This window comes from Dama dama, chromosome 12, assembly GCF_033118175.1.
Source record: "Dama dama isolate Ldn47 chromosome 12, ASM3311817v1, whole genome shotgun sequence".
Lineage (NCBI taxonomy): Eukaryota > Metazoa > Chordata > Mammalia > Artiodactyla > Cervidae > Dama > Dama dama.
In genome coordinates, this window is record NC_083692.1 from 24,624,436 (window position 1) to 24,646,948 (window position 22,513).

General features: G+C 36.3%; 1 protein-coding gene across 3 annotated transcripts in view; it reads right to left on the reverse strand.

The window, feature by feature from the left end:
* GPHN (gephyrin) overlaps nt 1-22,513 on the reverse strand; it is a 531,607-nt gene that overhangs the window by 139,727 nt on the left and 369,367 nt on the right. For all 3 annotated transcript variants that reach the window (XM_061156856.1, XM_061156854.1, XM_061156855.1), the window contains one exon: nt 10,794-10,836. In XM_061156856.1, the coding sequence (XP_061012839.1) occupies nt 10,794-10,836 (43 nt within the window). The remainder of the gene's footprint in view (nt 1-10,793; nt 10,837-22,513) is intronic.

Here is a 22,513-nt window from a genome sequence, read left to right on the forward strand (position 1 = left end):
TTAGAAAAGCTATAAAGGTTGGTCAAATTCCTTTGGAGGAAAGGAGGCTATTCCTGAAGTCCTTCCTGAAAAAGTAGACTGGGCTCTGAGTTAGTCTTACAAGCAAGAAAGGATAACGCCGGAGACTCTAGGGACAGGCTCTTTAACAGTTTTAGACAGCAAAGCAGATGTGACTCTTAAGTCTCTCCTAGATTTTTGTAAACAGTCTTAAGCTACATGGGGGATACGGTATGCAAGCAAAAAATGATATGGGAAATAATGCCTTTGCTAAAGCTCAAGCACCTTGCTGAACATTTTGAGAGTCTTAGAATAAAAACAGAACAAAACTCAGAAATAAATTGATAGCATTACAGATAAAACAACTAGATGGTCCTACCAGGGTCAGTAAATCTCAAAAGACGGAATCTCTTGATAAAGACACTTATCAATGCTATATAAAAAAGGACATCAAAAAAGAACTGTCTTGAGGAGCCCAAGGCCGAGAGGGGCCTCGGGGCGTGGCCGGGAGGCCTAGTGGCTCCCAGCGCCAGGCACAAGCTCTCCGATCCCCAGGGTGCTCTGTCGCTGGAAGCAGACGGGCATCCAGCAGTGCGAAGGGAGGAGAACGGCGGCCGGGACTTCTGGTGCCCAGATAATAGACATTCTCCCAGATAACTCTCGGATTTCCCACGTGGCTCTAGTGATAACCCACCTGCAAATGCAGGAGACATGAGAGGTGTGAGTTTGATCCCTGAGTGGGGAAGATCCTCTGGAGGAGGACATGGTAACCCACACCAGTATTCTTGCCTGGAGAATCCCATGGACAGAGGAGCCTGGAGGTTCCAGTCCATGGGGTTGCAAAGAGTCGGACATGACTGAAGCGAATGAAGCAAGAAGCGAATAACCTGCATTGCTTGGTTAGCCTAGTGAGAAAAGACGTACCCGAGTGATTCAATAAACTTCCTGCCCTGGGATTCTTACCGAAAAAAAAAAAAAAAAAAAAAAGAACTGTCTTGTGTTAGCTAAGAAGCTAAAAGGAAAAAAAAAAAAGTGAGTTTTGAAGGAGATTTTTTTGTTTTACCCTTAAATTCCCAGGGAGAAATTTATATAAATATTAAAGGACAACCTTGCCAAAAAGTTTTTTTAATTGATATAGAGGCATACACTATTAGTCTTTCTTTTTTTGAAAAGAACAATTTTAAATTTATTTATTCATTTATTTTTGGCCGTGCTGGGTTTTACTGCTGTACAGGCTCTCTCTGGTTGCAGAGAGCAGGGACCACTCTCCAGTTGTAGTGTGCAGGCTTCTCATCGGGGTGGCTTCCATTGCTGGGGAACACAGGCTCTAGGACACGTGGGCTTCAGCAGCTGCTTGCACATGGGCTCAGTAGTTGTGGTTCCTGGGATCTAGAGCATTTTGGCACACAGGCTTAGTCTCTGCGGCATATGAAATCTTCCTGGATCAGATTCAAACCCGTGTCTCCTGCATTGGCAGGCAGATTCTTTACCACTGAACCACCAGGAAAGCCCCCACTATCAATATTAAACTCTACCACTCTTACAAAATCTCTCCCTTCAGGTAAAAAACTACTCAGAGTGTTTCTCAAATACTCCTTTTGTTAGTTCCACTTCATTCGTAACTGTTACCTTTGGACATTTAACAAAAGAACAATCTTTCTTCTTCTGAGATACCATACCTGCTAGCTTGCTAGGCAGGGTGTACTGTATAAATGGAATTGTTAAATATTTTCCTGATGGTTTCTTTCCTGAAATCCTGAAGGACTCCCTTATTTGCAAAGAGATAATGGCTAATTTGGAAATTGATTTACCAGTATCTTTGTGCTTAAGTTGACCCTAAATTGAAGATCTAGAGGAGATCCCAGGCTTTTTCATTCTGTGAGCAAAAATTTGATGAAAATAGGGAGGATTACTGGGGCTGAAGCTATTAATGTTCAAATTAAACCACTGAAACCTATACCCTAAAGTGTAAAATACTCTCTTGAACCAGAAGCTAAAGAGGCACTAAAACTAAGAGGTAAAAGCAAACAGAGAAAAGATTCAACATATGTCGTACCAGTTTTTTAAAAATTTGTTTATTCATTTTAATTGGAGGATAACTGCTTTACAGTGTTTCTGTTAACACTTCTATCCTCCAAATCAAAAGGCTAAATAGGTGGGGATACGGATTGGTTCAGCAAATGGGTCCATAATAGAGTAATCACTTCCCACTTCCATGTAGTACTAATCCCCAAACCTATTTTATCTTCAGTGCCTCCTGAGGCTGCATATTCGAATGTGATTCATATTCTGCTTTCTTTAATGACCTTTTAGGTCAAAATAGTCAATATTTGTTTGCCTTCTCCTTAGAAAACACAAAATATATCTTGACTGTTACATTGCAAAGATCTACTGAAACACTTATTTTTCACAAGTCCTCAATCAGGACCTTCAAGATTTTGTATTTCCTTGTGATTCTATTCTTATTCACCATGGGGATAACTTTTTGTTGTGTTCTAAAGACAGAGTGAGCTCTAAGACTAATTCCTTCTATCCACTTAGTTTTTCAACTCACAAAGAGGATAAAATTTCCAAAGAGAAGTTACAATTCTGTCTAAATTCATTACCCAGAACAGGATTTATCTCAAGGAACTAAATCTCTTAAAAATTTTCCCATGTCAGTAACAAAGAGATAATTAAAAGGATTCGTGAGTTTCACTGACTATTGCAGGCAATGGGTTCCCAACTTTCTGCAATTGCCATGCCAATTTAAGACTTAACCAGGTACTTGGAAAGTGAACCTCTTCCCTGGGCCCTAAACATGAACAGGCCTTTTGTGAGTTAAGATTAGCTCCTCACTTACTTCCTACCTAATGAATAATACTTCATCCTTAGACTGATCCTTTGCCAGAGGCAAATCTTCCCAGATGGCAGAACTCTGTGAGCACACCAGAAGTTTCAGTTAGCTACAGATAAGAGAGTTAATATATTCATTGGCAGTAGACATGCTTTTGGGTTATTCTGATTCTGAAATGCTTTGGAAACAAGGAACTATTCTTGACCTCAGCAGGAATCTCAATTAAGAATGGTTAGCAATTTATAGAATCTTTAAGTGCTCTAATGCTTCCTGAGGAAGTGGCTATAATAAAAGTAGGGGCTCAAACAAAAGGAGATAATATGGAGGCTAGAGAAAATGTCTTGACTAATCATCATGCCAGAAAGACAGCCCTCACTGAAATTATAGCCCTTTTAATACCCCAAGGGACTAACTCTTTGATTTAACAGCAAATTGAGTTCAAAGCCTCTATTACAGAATGCCAGCGATCAGCTCCAGAGTCACAAAAAAAGGTACTAGGAGAAAGTTGTGTGTAAATTGCATTGTTAGCTATTTAGTAGCTCTGAAGGACCTCAAATGGAATCTTGTAAAAATGTTATATGAAGTTACCCACCAGTGAAAGAAGAAACTTGTCACTGTACATAATTACACTGATGGGAAAGCTTTACTCTATCTCCTCTGTCACCAAAATAATTCTGGTAAGAAAAGCAGTACATGGGTAAGAGCCCAAACCTCAGGGCACCCTTAAACATCTCAAAATGGGTTCCATAAAGCTACTGTCTGGGTTTTGAATATGACGGAGTCATTGTTCACTTATTCATATCAATGTGTGACAAAACCCACTGAAATGTTGTGCAGTAATTAGCCTCCAACTAATAAAAAATTTAAAAAAAAAATAAAAAAAAAAAATAATTGGGATGGTTTGAAGCCTTTCCTTGATATCTACAACTCTAGCAATAGCAAAATTTTCTTGATTTCATGTTCCCAATCCAGACAATTCTGACCCTTTTCTCTAGTGATGGAGGCATCTATTTATTTTACTAGGCCTATTACTAAAGACTTTTGCAGAGTCCTGCCACTTACTATCAACTTGACCCTCAATCTTCAGGAAAGGTAAGAGAGAACAAACAGAGATCTAAGTATCAGATCAGCTAAACTCAAGAGATTCCTGAACTTCCATGGCCCAAGGTATTGTCTTTAATAACAATGAGATAAAATCTTTCTGTGGTTCCATCAACTCTCCCACATACACTGAGGAATATCATCTTTCATTCCGAATTCCACATTAGTGCAATCAGACATGGCTAAGTATTGCAAGGAATTATTCATGCCATACACCAAGTCTTATAAGTAGGTACAAGTACCCTTTCTTCAATACCCTTTTAAATAACTCTTGCGTGACCTAAAGCCCAGATAAGTGGTCTTTTGGAAAAGACATCAGAGAAAAACAACTCTAGAACCCTACTAAATCTTATCAAGTACTGTCAGTAAGGAGTACAGTAATACAACTCTAAACGTTTGATCTTTGGGTTCACGGCTTCCAAAGAGGCATAATCTAACCTGAATTTGTGGATTTTTAAGCTGGGGAGTTTTTAGAAATCCTCTACAAACAGACAATTCTCTGAAAGAGACATCTTCCATTCAAGACCATTGACCACGTGTTTGTAGGGAGGTTGTACCCAAGATCCATAGAATAAGGCAGTGGATTTCTACATTTTCATCTGCATTCTATTATTTATTTTTATTATTTTCCTCCTTTTCTCTCCATGGTTTAATGCTGCTTTTAACTATGTTATCTGTATTGCCCTATTCTTAATAATGCACTTCATTTGCATCTTCAATCATTCATACTTGGCTGTTGTTCACCTGTGAACTAGCTAATGCATACAACCAAACTGGTTTTGCACAACCTTATTTTTTTTGGTAGCCACCCAGATTCCTTTGGTTTCACTTCCTGATAATGAGTCTTGGTTTCCTACGGAACTATACTTAACTATTAGGTGATTTTTCTGATAACAAACTATATATCAGGTCAAAGAGATGGAAATCTAAAACGCTCTCTTAGGTCATACCTAGAAGACAAGTTTCTTGACATCACCAAAGTAAGTCTCTTAAGATTTTTTGGTGGGAATTAGTTTTTGTAACCAAACTTTAATAGAAATAGAACTTGTAAGGGAACTAAGAAACCACAAGGTATTATTTGGAAGCTGTCATACTTTTATACACCTTACAAGTTAAGATGTTATTGATATTTCTCCTTTATTTCAGATCTTCGAAACAGTCTCAACACTTTAAATTTTTTATTATATGGTGCAGAATTATTTTTGATGACTGGCTCCAAATGTTATAACATATTTGATAAGAACATAGGGATATTTTAGGGCTTCCCTGTGGCTCACAGTAAAGAATCTGCCTGCAATACAGCAGACCTGGGTTCAATCCCTGCTGGGAAGATCCCCTGGAGGAGGGAATGGCTACCCACTCCAGTATTCTTGCCTGAAGAATTCCATGGACAGAGGAACCTGGCAAGCTATAGTCCACAGGGTTGCAAAGAGTTGGACATGACTGAGTGACTGACGCTTTCACTTTTACTTTAGGGGTATTTTGGCCCCCGATAGGTCACTGTGCATTCTCCAATGACTGGCATTCGATTTGTGGCATAAAAGCCTGCTAGCTACTACTCACAGACTGGATATGATCTTTGCAAACTGATGCTGCCATTCAGTAGAGTCCCCAACATGACCCAGGATCCAATTTAAGCCATTGGTTTCTTTTTGAAGAAAGAAAAAGATTGTCAGATAATTTAATTTTTATAAAAATAGGAAAATTGGACCTCGATTTAAGAATAGAAATCTTGATCACTCCAGGGAAATTCTGGGTTTCTTTCTTCCTTTCTCAAGTGTCTTTACTTCAAGCTTTACAAGAGGCCCAGAAAATAAGGAGTGTGCTACATGCTCTGATTCAGAGATGAGCTGGTGAGCAAGATAATGCTTTTTCATGATGTTCCTGAGGTCTGTATGGTTAAAGCTATGGTTTTTCCAGTAGTCAGGTATGGATGTGAGAGTTGGACCATAAAGAAGGCTGAGCACTGAAGAACTTATGCTTTCAAACTGTGGTACTGGAGAAGACTCTTGAGAGTACCTTGGACAGCAAGGAGATCCAACCAGTTGGTCCTAAAGGAAATCAACCCTGAATTCATTGGAAGGACTGGTGCTGAAGCTGAAGCTCCAACACTCGGGCCACCTGATGCAAAGAGCCAACTCACTGGAAAAGACCCTGATGCTGGGAAAAACTGAGGCAAGAGGAGAAGGGGACAATAGAGGATGAGATGGTTGGATGGCATCACTGATGTAATGAACATGAGTTTGAGCAGGCTCTGGGAGATAGTGAAGGATAGGGAAGCCTGGCATGCTGTCGTTTACTGGGTTGCAAAGAGTTGGATATGATTTAGCGACTGAACAACAAAAGATAATGCCACCAAGACTAAAGAACTCCTCACTTGATATGTTCATGAAATTACAAGGGCAGTGGCTCAACTGCTTTAGATATAATATTTGCCTTTCAAGGAAAACCATGCGCTACTTTTAGGTAAGAATGTTGTTTTCACAAGCTTTTATACTTCTCTGGGATCACTGATATCACAGGTATCCAATCTCTGGGGTCTAATACCTCATGATCTGAGGTGAAGCTGATGTAATAATAACAGAAATAAAGTGCACAGTAAATGTAATGCACTTAAAATCATCCTGAAACTATCCCCATGCCCCCTGGTATGTGGAAAAATTGTCTTCCAGCACCATTTATGGAACAGACTTTTTCCACCGAATATTGCTCCCTTTGCTCCCTTGTCAAATACTGGTAGACCATATATGACTGGATTTATTAATGGGCTCCTGATGCTGTCTCACTGGTCTATGTCTATTGTCTGTTTCTACACGAGAACCATATGATTTGACTGTTACAGAAATGCCATTGCACTCTTGATAGGTATAGTCTACTGTCTATAAACGGCTTTGGGCAGTATGAACATTTTAACAATATTAACTTTTCCAATCTATGAATTCATATAGTCAAAACTATGGTTTTTCCAGTAGTGATGTACATATGTGAGAACTGAACCATAAAGAAGGCTGAGCACCAAAGAATTGATGCTTTCAAACTGTAGTGCTGGAGAAGACTATTGAGAGTTGCTTGGACAGCAGGGAGATCAAACCAATCAAGCCTAAAGGAAATCAACCCTGAGTATTCATTGAAAGGACTGGTGCTGAAACTGAAGCTCCAATATTTTGGCCACCTGATGCAAAGAGCTGACTCACTGGAAAAGACCCTGATGCTGGGAAAAACTGAGGGCAGGAGGAGAAGGGGGAGACAAAAGATGAGATGGTTGGATGGTATCACCGACTCAATGGAGCTTGAGCAAACTCTGGGAGATAGTGAAGGACAGGGAAGCTTGGTGTGCTGCAGTCCATGGGGTTGCAAAGAGTCAGACACACTTAGCAACTGAACAACAAGAAATCTATGAATAAAGGATACCTGCCCATTTATTTGTGTCTTCGAATTCATTCATCAATGTCTTGTAGTTTTCAGTGTAGACATCTTTCACTTTCTTGGTTACACTTATTCCTAAGTATTTTATTGTTTTTGAAGCTATTTTCTTTCTTCTTCAGATAACTGACAGAGCATAGAAATGCTACTGAATTTTTTATGTCAATTTTGTATTCTGTAACTTACTGAATTTGTTGATAAATTCTCTTTTTTTGGTGGAGTCTTTAGGAGTGTCTTCATATAAAATCATGTCTTCTGCATATATGGACTATTTTATTTCTTCCTTTACAATTCTGATGCTTTTCATTTCTCTTTCTTGCCCAACTGCTCTCAGACTTCTAGTAGTATGTTGAGTAGGAATGATGAGAGTGAGTACCACTGTATTGCTCCTGACCTCAGAGGAAAAGCTAATTTCTCACCATTGCATATAATGTTAGCTGTGAGCTTATCATATATGGCCTTTATTATTCCTTCTACTGGAGAAGGAAAAGGCAACCCACTGAGTATTCCTGCCTGGAAAATCCCATGGACTAGGAGCTGGCTGGCTATATAGCCTATGGGTTCACAAAGAGTCGGATATGACTGAGCCACTTTCTCTCACTCAGTCTTTCTATATATACAAATTCATTGAGTTTTTATCATGAACAAATGTTGAGTTCTGTCAAATGCTTTTTCTGTGTCTACTGAGATGATCATATGATTTTTTTCTTTGACTTTATTAATGTTAATTAATGCGTCACATTTATTATTTGCATATATTGAGTTGTCATTGCATCCCGGGGATAAATGTTACTTGATCATAGTGAATGATCTTTTAAATGTAATGTTAAATTTAGTTTGCTAGTATTTTATTGAGATTTTTGCATCTGCATTCATCAGGGATATTGACCTGCACTTTTCTTGCAGGATCTTTTTCTAGCTTTGTTATCAGGCTAATGCTGGCCTTAAGAAATGAGTTTGGAAATGTTCCTTCCTCTTCAATTTTTGGGAAGAGTTTGAGAAAGATTGGTGTTAATTCTTCTTTAAATAATTGGTAAAATTAAGCAGTGAGGCTGTTTCTCCTTGGCTTGGGAAGATCCCCTGGAGAAGGGAACGGCTACCCATTCCAGTATTCTGACCTGGAGAATTCCATGGACTGTATAGTCAATGAGATCGCAAAGAGTCAGACATGACTGAGCAACTTTCACATAAGTAAGTACTGAGATTAAGAAGTTCAGAGTTAGAATACCTCATGGTGACGAAAAAGTCCTGAGTGTGGTTATGGGCATGAGTTACTAAAGCAGTATTGAGGGGAAAGACCTTGAACTTGTAGAACTCACAGAACTAAGAGGCTACAATGTAGGATGGGCTCTCTGCATGCATCTACATGACTATTTCATCCTAAGAAAAGATGAACAGAAAAACATGGACCATCATAATGTCCATCTGATTAATATCCAACAAGTCAGTAAGAGCATAACTGAAATGAAAGCAGTTCTACCAGCTCAAAGATCCATGACAGAGGTGAAAAAAATTTCAAAGAAATCTGTTCTTAATACGAAATTATTTTTGTTCTGAATCATCACAATCATTGTCAATGATCCACAATCATCTCAGGATCAACAATGAATGGAAATTATACAGTAATCATGAAAAATGGCACTTTAAAATGTTATTTATTGCTGTTGTTTTATTTTAGTAAATATTCAATCATCACTTCTCTGACTCTTAGTTTTCTCAATCTTAGGTCTTAAGAAGGAATTATAGGACTTTACATCTCCTATAACTGAAAAGCCTCCCTCAGATTCACATGTCTGTCAGACATTGTGAAAACTCACAAAACTATACAAGTTACACAAATCTGTTTGCATTTATTTTTATATAACTCTAATATGAAGTCTCTGGGCAAAGAACTGCCAGTGTGTTTGCCTAATTGTCAGGAAGCATTTAACAGTAAGATTCCTGTGGGCTGTTTCCTATCTCTCTTGAGCCCTCTGTTCCTTATCAGTCCCTGTCAGGGGTGAGAGGAGCAGGCAAGCCTCTCCCAGGATGGAGATCAAAGAGATGGGATGCTTGCATAGGACTTCCTTCATTAGCTTTTCCATTTGGTGAAAGGGGTTATTTACGACCCTCTTTTGTTATGGATCGCCTCTTGGCCTTATGGCCTCTATTGCTCCTTGCTTCCTTGGTAAACTTGTAAAGTCTGGTCTCTTGATTTTTATGTAAAGAAGCTACTGGTATATATACTCTTACAGAATTCAATAAAGCACCTTTGCTCCATCAGAGCTTTGGTCCTGTGTCTGTCTTTTCTCTCTCTCTCTCTCACTCTCTCTCTCTCTCTATTTCTGGCTGATTCCCTGGAGCACGAAAGCCGGCAGCGTAACCCAGGGAATATTAGCCTCTTTCCTTCTTTCACTCTTTCATCGTCGACTCCGGACCACGAGGTTCCGGTCCAATAAAGGACCAACACCTAATAGCTCAAAGGTTTCAAGATAAGGGAGCAGATTTCACAACACAGAAGTCAAAAATTTTTATGTTAAAGTAAACAAAATAAAACAAAATTTTACCTATTTAAAGTTTTCTAATGACTTTTTTTTTTGATTGTTAAATAATACAGACATTCTGCTGGAAACAGAAACCATTCCATTTACTAAAACTCCCAGTGGTGTAAGTAAGGACCAATTTCAATATGGCCCTCCTGTACTTTTCTTGACAATGATCAGGAAGAAGACAGAGTCATATCATTAAGTGACAGAGAACAATATCTAAAAAATCAGCATTTACACAGCACTTTTCTCATAGAATCCCAAAGCTTTCAAAGTATAACCATTGATGTCAAATCATTTAAAGGATACAGGTAAGGAAAAGCTATTTATATTTCCTTCTTATAAGACAGGAAAACGAATAATACACAAAGTCAAATGACTTCCATGCAAATGTCATTGGTGACAAAACAGAAAAATAAAATTATGGTTTCTTCATCCTTGGTTTAGGGCACTATGTTCTAAAACATGCTGCCTGTGAAGATAAGATCTTTTAGAAATTCATACTTACAAAATGATTATGATGTATCCTGTTAGGAATCTTTGTTTCTTTTTTAGCTAGATTCATTTAGTGGATTTATATTATTTTAGTCTGTTCTCAAATAACTTTCTGGCAGTGCGGCAATTAAAGAGGGCTGTTATGTTTGAGTCACAGAGGAGCTCATTTCTATCCTAGCCAGTAGTGCTATCAAAGTTCTGATGTCAGCTTGCAAAAACAACCGGTATAAGGGAAATATTCATTATTATATTGATAATGATATTTTTAGAAGGCAAGCTCTAAAATTCGTATTCTTGACATTAACTTTCCCCATTGTTTTACATCATTCTTTCACTAAAATGTCATTTTTAGCTTTCCTTCTGACTGAACCACAAGTTCTAATCCAGTAGTCCATCTGAAATAATGATATACTCACTGGCTCTGAGAATGTTCTCCTTGCTGCTGCACCTGGACTGGACCTGCAGAGAGAGCATAAACTCAGTAATTTAGGGCTCATGACAAAGACAGACAGATTATGTATGCATATTTAATGGGCAAACTCCTGAGGTCTAGGAGCAAAGGCTTTATGTATTGCACATATCATAACATGTCAATAAAAATGTTAGTTTATTCCATATATTTTTAACTTATCCTTTTCTTACTTAAAGAAAGGACTGATTTCTAGAAAAAAAAATGGGGGCACAATACTGTAAATGGGACAAGGGTAAAACTAAAGGCATTTTAAAATTGATCTGTATTTGAAATTAGTATATGGGGAAAAATTTGAATTACCACATATTCACTTGTGAATTCAGACCCTTAATATTAAAGGCATTGTGCATATCTCTTGACTAAAGTAATACTGCAATTCAAGTAATAAAGTTGTAATCAAAGAGTCCTTGATAGTCATTTTGAGTTACATATGTTAATGAGGGGAAAAGAGAAATTATGAAATTAAAGTCATTTATTTGCCAGTTCTTAAGTGTGTAGATACATCAATCAGAAACTAATGCTGATTCAAATATTTCAAAGTGGAACATTCTTTTAAATGTTGCAAAACTAATGAATTCAAGAGCCATGTTGGATGACACTGACACTTCTTAATTTCAGAGGAAGCTATTTAAACACCTCTTCTTCCCACTCCACAGCAGCTTGCCCCAAATGGTATACACAACAAATTAACTTCTATTGCTTAACACAGTCTACTACTGTAATGAAACAAATTATGAAAGGAATGTTGCAACTTAGGGTGGGTTATGGTTGTCCTTCCCTGAAAAAAACAAGTGTTAATGTTTAAAGAAAGAACAACAATAATTAAAAAATCACAAACATACACAAGAAAAACACACATACACATACCAAAAAAAAAAAAAAAAAAGAAAGAAAAAAAGGGGAAAAATAATTCCAGATGTTAAAGTTATTCTCTTTTGGCCCAGATTGTTTAATTAGTTTTAAATACATTAGAATGAAGAAACTAGTCTGGAAGTAATATTCTTAAATGCTTTACTTACAGTTTTACTGAATAACACTTCTGGACCAAATGGGAAAGATATTAATGACTACTTAAAATAATACAGGAAGACATGAGAGCAAGGAAAAGAAAAAGAAGAGAGAGAGGCTTGAGTGGGGGTATATCTAGAAGATAGAAAAGAAAGTATGGCCTACAGAAAGGGACAATATATAAATGCAGAATATTCTGCTATTTCTTATTGAAAATTCATACCAAGAGAGTAAGAATGACTAATGAACTTGCTTCAAAATAAAAAGCAAGTTGGCATACCATGGAATGAAAATAAGTGTTAACTATATCACTACAGCCTTAAAGGAGAAAAGAAACAAATACTAATAGACAAATAATAGACAAGCTTAATAAAGAGATAAACTACATTTTAAAAAGCAATTCAAAGAACACAAGAGATACTGAGAAGAGTGAGAGAAAAATCTGGGATAGAGAAGGAAAAGAAAGGGGAAAATGTTAAAAGACAAAAACAGAGTTCAAGGAAGTCAAATGGAAGTCAAGAAGGTCTTCAACAAGATGTAGAAACGGAAGGAGCCCAAACCCATAGCGCAAAGCAATGTTTGCGAATGGAAAGCAGCTCCTTTGATCAGTAATAGTTACTCTTAAGTCGTAGCCTCTATTCCTCCAGAGTTCATCTTTAAGCCCTTCCAATCTAGAGTGGAGCTAGTGTATGGATAGAAACAAGAGATTTACAATGAACAGAGCAGTTCAGATGAGTAGTTCAAATTGTCTCATCAAATGTTTCAACAGATTATATATTGTGTAAATGGAAATGGAGGTGAAGTACTAGCTGGTTTTACCAAAAAAGCAAAGCAAACCAAAACCACAATAAAAAAAGAAAACAAATAAACAAAAAACCCCTCTCCCTTCCTTAGGTGGCTTAAAAAACAAAATTCATTCATAACATGAATTTAATAAAGAAACTCAAGTCTTGCTTTGTGGCACATAAGTTTACAATGATACATTTCAAACAGCTTTGGAAAGAGAAATCTGGATGATGAAACAAATTCAAATTTTTAAATCTGTGAATCTAGGTTCAAAAATTGCCAACATCAGTATAACCAATGTTTTCTCATTTACATTACATTGGCTATTCGACTCAAATTTGAGGGAAATCACTTTCAAAAATCAGTGATAAAATGAACTTCTTTACATTAGTGATTTTGAGTATACATTAAAAAATTAAGGAAATTAAAACATTTTAATACTTATGCATGCAGTAAATGCCCCTCGTTTTTGCACCATGAAACTGGTTGTCTTTTTAATACTGACTTAATTTTATAAAATCCCAATATGAAGATTTTGCTTAGCTCACAATGTAATGGGGTTTACTTTAAAGGATAAAGTTGAAAAGCAACTACTGTTTTTGTTCTCACAATGTTAAGTCGCTTCAGTCGTGTCCGACTTTGCAACCCTATGGACTAGAGCTTACCAGGCTCCTCTGTCCATGGGATTCTCCAGGCAAGAATACTAGAGTGGGTTGCCATTTCCATATTGTAAGAACAATATGGACTATAAAGAAGGCAATACAGATCTGTCTTGAGTTCTATGGTTTTCTGTTATTGTTTTCCTTTATCTCACCCAATTTGTCAAGGATTAAAAATGAAAGGTATGGCCTTGGATGATCTATTACTTTATTCTACTGGATTTCGTTATTTTACGAAAATTAACGTTTTTGGTATTGACAATCAATTCCCCTTTTAATTGAAATCAAAACTAAAATCCTGTGTAGAAACAGTGTAATATATTAAAGTTAATGGAGGAAATAAAAAACACAAGAGACTTACTGAAAATTTAGGCAATTAATTTACTAATCAAGACTGCTTTCAGATATCAAATAATTCATTTAATTCATTTCAACATGTGTTTACATATATAACATAATTTTTGCTGAAGATCACATTGTCCATTAAGAAATATTAAGCCATGAAACAGAAAACAAAAGGGGGGAGAGCACGTAATAAATGGTAAGGAAAAAAAGTGAAAATGCCTTAAACGAAGCTGAGGAAACTTGAACAAACAACCACGATCTTTAGGTACAGTTAGAGAAGTCACTTACCTTAGGCTTAGGTCATAACAAGAATAGCACAGTGTTTAAAGTCAGCTCTTCATTATGGGAGGTACAATTGAAAGCCATCGGTTATAATAACATGAATTGCTACACAAAAATGAAGACTTGTTCAGCCCAGCATGAAAAGCTAACTCTCATGGGAGAACATTTCAACTTATGTTTAATGCAACATGAAGAACATTTGAGGGTGTAAACATCAAAACACATGAATCTCACAACAGTAAGAGAGAGACAGCCCAATCTCTCAGGAACACAGAAGATTTAATCTGTGACACATAAGGGAAGGCACATCACTCTAACATTGAAAGATGCATGCATAATATATGACCATCTACTGACAGCCCCCACCCCAACCCCCATCCCACTTGTACACACACAGGCCCACTAAGATACAGGGAAAGAATGTAGTGCCAAGCTGTTATGAAGAAAGCAGGACACACGGAAGCGCAGCAGTGGTCAAGTGATTTGAGAGGTGTTCTTCCCTTAAACCATCCCATCACCATGCTTGTTTTAAAGAAGCCAGGAAAAGACCCCCTTCAATGCTGCAGTAGCTACGAGCCCCCAGCTTGAAGCTAGTGTGTGGAATTTTGATCACCGTTCCCTGCGATGTCAGGGGCTCTCCAGTGGAAGCCAGTTGTGTAACACCAGTTAGCGGGGTACAAATGTGTGACTAACAAATACCCTTTCCCTTCTGCATTTCACAGAAGTGAGGGAGGAGAGAAACAAAACAAAACCCATGTTAAGAATAGGTTCATAACAATGTAAAGATGTATAAATATTAAAATGGAGACTACCTTTGATTACAGGTTAATCAACTCAGGTTTCATAAAACTGACTCTCTTTTGCTGCTCACCAGGTAATCTGCATTCTTTTTCCTTGAAAATACTTGGAATAAATCTACACAATATGGCTCATATTTAAAGATTCTGAGCAGCTGGTCAGGTGGGGTCAAAGCCAAGAATAAAACAAATCATCTTCTTTGATGAACATTAGGAACGCCCTCTTTATTTTTAGCATGATTTTACTAGCTGGAAGTTACATTTTATATTAAAAAATTAAGCTTCTGTATTTAATTTGGTTTTATTTACATTTAATTTTGCCATATATATGCCTACTTATACAATCTGAGAAATTCTATGTCAATGGTTTGGTTTAAATTTTAAAATTTAAATTTTAAAAAGCAAATAATAAAGAAGACTACCTATTTAAAAATTGTTAGTAAGCCTCCTATGTACTTTTCTCTACCATCAATAAGACTTTTTTTTTTTTTTTTTTTACAATGAGCTCTTCCTGTCAATAATACGATTGTATTGGCTTATTACAAAAAATTTCACCTTTGGTTTTCTATTATTGATGATAGTGGTTAATTTGACCTGCTTTATTTTTTGTATGAGATATGTTTAATTCATGTGTAGCATACAATTTAGTTAGCAGATTTTTATTTTTTAAAGATCATTTACTTATATTACCATTTTCTTCCTCATCCTATTTTTAGTCCAGAATATCTTGACCTTTCCTTTAGCACATCTTTATTATTTTAGGCCCTGAGCCCTCCCTCCTTTAATCTTACTTTCTTCACTGGAAAAATAAAAGCTGTTATGGGACTTAAAGGAGATAATATCTGTATCAGTGATTCTAAACATAAAGGTGGAAACAAGTAGCAGTAGCTGTTATGATCAGTGGAGCCACTGACAGCTGTTAAATAATTCTGAATTATATACCCTCCTCATTATAACTTCCCCATCAGCTCAACATGGAGGCAAATTCTTTATTTTTTATGGAAAGAAAAAAAGACCTTAATGTACAGTCATATGTTTTTCTCAGTAGGAATTGAGGAAAACTTTTTGGAAATGACATAGCCATATGTATACTGGTAGGAATGAAAACCATACAATCTAAGGCATGGAGCAACATCTGAACTAGCTCATCTAGATTATTTCTTGTACTCCTGAGCTTTTAGTTCTTAGACAAGCTACTTCCTATACTATTCGTGCTTTAAGATACAGATTAAATTGTATCAGGGCAAAACATATTCCTCAGTTCCTTAACTACAATCTCTTTTTTCCTTGAACTCTTAACAGCCTTATTGAGACAGAATTTAGCTATTATAAAGTTCACTTAAGTACACATTTGATAGCTTTTAATAGACCTATCTGGCTGTATAATCATTACCATAATCTAGTTTTAAGTTTACCTAAAGTTTACCTATAAGTTTACACTATATCAAATATGGTGTTTTATACAGAGTAAATATTTGTCAACTCTGAATGTTTATTTTGTAGTAATTATATATTTGTTAATTTCAGCAGATTCAAATTTATTATTTACAGCCTAAGTGTGATCATAGATATTCCTATAGTATTGTAAAATGTTTATTTATTTGGACCTGCCAATATTACGAGAGATAACATGAAAAAAAAATGTGGATTATAACAAAGACATAACCTATAGAATGACTGCAAGAATTAGGAAAACAGATTACTATTAATACTGCTTAAGGTTAATCAAATAGTGACATGTGGAGTCCAATAAAGGTTTTAGGTCAGGTTAAGATTTCTTGTTTCCTAAGAGAACAGGATGTTCTGTATCTCACAGGTCAGCTCACTAGAATGATGGAGATATTTGATGCATCACGGTCCTTTTGACTTTAATTTCTCTAACTTATTAAACTTATTTAAGAGTAATCTGTCTCTGAAAGAACAAACTTCACTGAATATCATTTACTCATAAAAGTAAAACGTTAAGAGGAGAGAGAAAAAGGACCTCAGATTACTTGCCTCTTTAGCCTACCATGAACGAAAGGAAAGAAAGGATTGATGTGAACAACATTAAGCCAACAACTCTACAATTTTAGACTTTTAAAATCTATTTCTTTCCTTTCTCACTTCCTTTTGCAAAAGTCTAGAAAAGCTCTGTTCTGTAGTTCTATTCATTCATCACTTTATCTGGATAAGTTAGGGTATAAGTATTTGGCTCATATGAGCCTCATGACCATTTATTTGTGTTTGTGATATCACAATAAATATGCAACTGAACTCAGAGTTTTGGTTTATTTTGTCCTCTGAAGTCCAGTGGTATGATTTCTACTTAGACATGACATTCAACATCGTAAAGTTTTAATTTCCTTACCCACAAAATGAGGAAAATTAAGTAGGATCATGTATGTAAAAGTAAAAACTACTGTAAAATGAAAAAGAGCAATACAAATCTAAGTCATTATTACTATCCTTATGTACATTTTAAGTCACCTATATTTTATACAGGTGGAATCTGAGACATGAGAATAAAGAATTTGCTTCGGAACATGCCATAAATCAGTGACAAATCATAAGACTATCATTGCCAATTTCTAGACGAAAGTGTCAAAAAGACTAAGGTAAAGTGTGAGGTTACCTCTGCAAGGATTAATCTAATATTGTGTTGTATAATTTTAGTCAAGCTATCTCACTTCTATGGGACTTAGTTTCTTTACCTACAAAATGAAGATGTTTCCAGGGGTTTCAACTGAGGTTGAGGCCCCTTGGGAGAACCTGTGAATAAAAGTGAGGATTCCATTCACTAGAATGGAGAAAAAAATTACAATTGTTCACCAACCTAATTAAATTTTATTACTTTCTTTCATTATTAGGTGACAAACTATAGTAATATTAGCAGAATCTATTATTATAATCATCAAATTATTATGCATATTTAAAAATACTGTTTATGTCACCAAGATTTCAAATTACAGTAGTGTTTAAATGACTTGATACTAGATTTTGTCATTTAATGCATTTTAAAAGGCAGTATTATTATTATATAATTTGTAATAGATATTTTGTTCATGATTTCAATTATTTTTTGTAATCCTATATATTTTATCTTATGTATGTTTAAAGTATTTTTCTGAAACAAAGTTTGTAGGTTTTGCCAGATTCCCAAAAGGGTCTATGGAAGCAAAAAGGTTGGAAAAAACTCTGAACTACAACAGATAACATCTAAGATTCCTTTTATCTCTAGGATTTTGTAACTGTAAGAAACCTTAACCACCTCCATCTGCTGCCCTTTATCAATTTACATATAAAGGAAGTCCTTTTTTTAAGAAAATTAAATATTGGTCACTGAATTAAGCAATTGCCCCTTTAAAAGACCATCCCGAAACAAAAAAGAAACATGGCTATTAAGAAGTTACAAAGACCTCAGACTTAAAAAAAAAAATTTCTGCTTTACTTGTTATTTTCCTGTTGGTTTAGATAATTAAATGGAATAATCATTTAACATTCATCACATTTCAAACTCTCTAACTAAAGGTGAACTCATACACACACACACACACACACAAGTGTGAATATGTTTCATTAATTATCTTTTTAATTCAGCCATGTGTTGATCACAGGCAGAGAGCAACAAGACTGTTATCTAACATGTATCTTTGCAGGAACGTGGACAATATTTATAAGCAACACAATTTTACAAATGTTTTCCAGAGGACCAGTCTTAAATGTTTTCCCACTGTTATTTAAATCACTACTGTCTTATTAAATTCCACTTAGCTTTCCGAAGTCCAGGTAAACGTGAAGAATTTATCTTCTTTCAGTATTGCTGCTGCTGCTAAGTCGCTTCAGTTGCGTCCGACTCTGTGTGACCCCATAGAAGGCAGCCCACAAGGATCCCCTGTCCCTGGGATTCTCCAGGCAAGAACACTGGAGTGGGTTGCCATTTCCTTCTCCAATGCGTGAAAGTGAAGTCGCTCAGTCCTATCCGACTCTTAGCGACCCCATGGACTGCAGCCTACCAGGCCCCTCCGGCCACGGGATTTTCCAGGCAAGAGTAATGGAGTGGGTTGCCATTGCCTTCTCTGTCTTTCAGTATTAACCTCTTCTAAAGAAGTTGAACTGTGGCAGGTTACACAGCTGGTGAAGTGAATAATCATCACTGAAAATGAGAAGTCTTTATGCTGCTTTATAGGTAACATGGCAAGTTCCTTATTCTCAAAAAGAATAATATAATAGGAAGAACATGTAGAAGAATAGAACTGATCACACCATGACTCAATGGGAAATTAATCTGAACATCAATGGTGAATATTCTTAATGTATTTCCCATTTAAAGCTTTAATTCTAAATTGAGTCATTCTCAATGACCTCTAGAAAATTTGTAAATTCCAGGTTGGTCTTCCCTCGCTACCAAAAATTTTTGTGAGTTTATGTTTGTTCTGAGGATTTTAATGTTGATCATGATAATTATGAGGAAAATATACTACCTAATTATAAACACACACACACACATATAATAAAACAAACCTAAATATTTTTTGACTAGTAGGGATTTTGAATTATTCAAAATATTATTTATCTCAATTTTCAGATGAATAAATGATTATTTTACAGAATGATTTATCTTCATTTTAGAGATGAAAAAGCCAGGATTGTTACTGGCTTTAGATCATACAGTACAGTAGTGATGGAACTTAACCCTCTTGACTTCTAAATCCATTTCTCTAAACACTAGTAGAAAACCTTATGTTTCTAACCTAACAACAGCAATCATTGTATTCCTAATCAGACCTGAATTTTCATTGACTTTCTACTCTTGACTATTTCTGGTAGCAATGAAAACCATTTAGAATAGGCATGTGAATGTAGGAGTGAAGAAAAACTGATATAAAGGCAGTTTGGGGAGTAGCACTCTGGAACCAAACTGGATTTGAATCTTTCAGCTCTATCATTATTAGCTGTTAAAACTGGGTAAGTCATAATCTCTCTGTTTTCTTACATATAAAATGAGAATAATAGCAATAACTATCTCATAGGGTTGCTGTGAAGAAAATGAGATAATATGAAATAAGGTGTTTGCTTAGAAGAATATCTGGCCCAGAGTGAACAGTGTATAAGTATTAGCTATTACTGTGTTTGTTGTTATCATTATCATTCTTTTGTTTGGATGATATTCTAGATCTGTAATAAAGAATGTTATCTAATTTCTTTTGTGATTTTGACAGCTCTCATAAATAAGATCAAGTAACATTAGTTTAGGTAAGTATTTGAATAGAAATTTTAAAAGAACTAATAAATCTCATGAAATAAAACCCTTGTACGAGACAGCTGCAGTCAATAATATAAAAGCCTGAATTATTGAGCACTTGTAATTATTTTCTAATACTTGTAACCATTTTCTAATACTTGACAGAAAACCATATTAGTTTTCATTAACCATGAATTTTGAAATGTTGAGTTTTTAACTAGATTCTCCTTGATCTTCTTAGAGTAGTAGCAGAAAAGCTGACCCAAAATGTGGCTCTTTGGCATAAAGATTATTTTGTCAAAGAGTAGACATAAAAGAAGCTCTGACACAGAGTAGAAGTTACCCTTTTGCAAGGGAAATTTACATATATAAAACAAATTTCCATTTATACTACAGTCTCAGTCTTCTGGATCTGAAGAGAAGGATGACTCTAAATCACAAGATAATCTTGTCAATGGAGAAGGCACCAATTTAATCTGTGTAACAAACCCTATACCTGTTTACTGAACTTTTCCTGGTAATCTATCTGTAACTGGGTTTCCTGTCCCTACCTTTCATTTGTCTTTAGTTGAGGATGATATTTAAACTGGTAGTTTAAGTTATCTTAGGGAGTTACTCATTTTTTCCTGGGTAGCTCCCAAGTAAACATGAGGTACACATGTTAACAAACTTTTGTTTTCCTCTTGTAAATCAGAATCACAGGTATCTCAGCAAAGATTTCAAATAGATACATGAAAAATTATTTGTCTCCTCTAACATTCTTAAATGTCATGTCATATCACTTATTCACTAAAACAAAACAAATTACTATTTTTATTGAGTATAATATACCATGTATTATACTGCATGTTTTCCTTTCTAAATCAAAGGCTTTATATTGTAGTTGTTAAAAACAAAATTCAACTGAGAAAATTTGAGGATCTACTTGGCTTTATTCAACATTACATGAATTGAGCAGCACCCCAACTAGTAATTAGTAAGGAGCTCTGAGGAGCTGAAGAAATAGAAGGTTTTTGGAGGCAGAAAGGTGGTAAGACAAGGAAGTCATAAAAAAGAGACAAAAATATTTTATGTTAGGCTACCTTCCTTGGTATATTCAACCCTGAATATTCATCGGAAGGACTGATGCTGTAGCTCCAAACCTTTAGCCACTGATGCGAAGAGCTGACTCATTAGAAAAGACCCTGATGCTGGGAAAGATTGCAGGCAGGAGGTGAAGGGGACGACAAGGGATGAGAGATGACAAGATGGTGGGATGGCATCACCGACTCAACGGACATGAGTTTGAGAAAGCTCTGGGAGATGGTGAAGGACAGGGAAGCCTGTCGTGCTGTAGTCCATGGGGTCGCAAAGAGCTGGACATGACTGAGTGACTGAACAACCACCACCTTACTTGGGGTGGTGGAAGAGGGTAGGGGAGGGCAGCTACCTATCAGGTGGATTGCCTCACCAGTGCCGCTGGCCAGGAAACCCCAGACGGACTAGTTAAAGGTTACATTCCTGGGAGAGGCTGAAACTGCACGGCCAGGTATTAAGCCTTGATTTGCTGATGTAGGGCTTAGCACGAGTGACTCCATTTTGGGCCTGTTGTTTCTTTTTTAACACAGCATCAGTTTAAAAAGCTGTGACTTTTATTTCTCTAAATGCTTAATTATTAAGAGTATTCATAAGGTATATGGAAGATGTATAAAAGTAAACATTTCTAAAACATATTAATAAGCAGCAGTGATTTAGAAAATGTTTAGGGATTTCCCCTGAGGCCTAGAAATAAGAGCTAAGTATTCTGAAGCCTTATATTGCAGCCACATGTAGTGCATATTGGGCTTCCCTGGTGGCTCAGGTGGTAAAGAATTTGCCTGCAATGCAGAAGACTCTGGTTAGATCTCTGGGTCAGGAAGATCCCCTGGAGAATGGAAGGGGTACCAATTCTAGCATCTTATTGATCAAGTCTCTCATTACCTAACCAAGTAAACAGTTAACAGATACAGCTTGATACTATTGTTAGACGCTTGTTTGCAGTATACCAGTCCTTTCCATTTTCAAGTTTTGGATGTCTGATGATGATGATAAAAGTTGCTCAGTCATGTCCAACTCTTTGCAACTGCATGGACTATAGTCCATGGAATTCTCCCGGCCAGAATACTGGAGTGGGTGGCCTTTCCCTTCTCCAGGGGATCTTCCCAACCCAGGGATCGAATCCAGGTCTCCTGCATTGCAGGTGGGTTCTTTACCAGCTGAGCCACAAGGGAAGCCCAAGAATACTGGAGTGGGTAGCCTATCCCTTCTCCAGAGGATATTCCTGACCCAGGAACTGAACCGGGTCTCCTGTATTGCAGGCGGATTCTTTACCAACTGAGCCATGAGGGAAGCTTGGATGTCTACGCTTAAGGAAAGGAAAGGCAGAAAATTCATTGCCATTAAAGCTGAGCTTTTAGCTTACAGAGAAGACATAACTATTAAAAGTTTTTTTTTTTAAAGATAAACTCATGACTCTCATACAATTATAAAATGAACATGTGTTAAAGATTTTATCCAAAGTGTTAATGAGAGAACGAAGAAGATG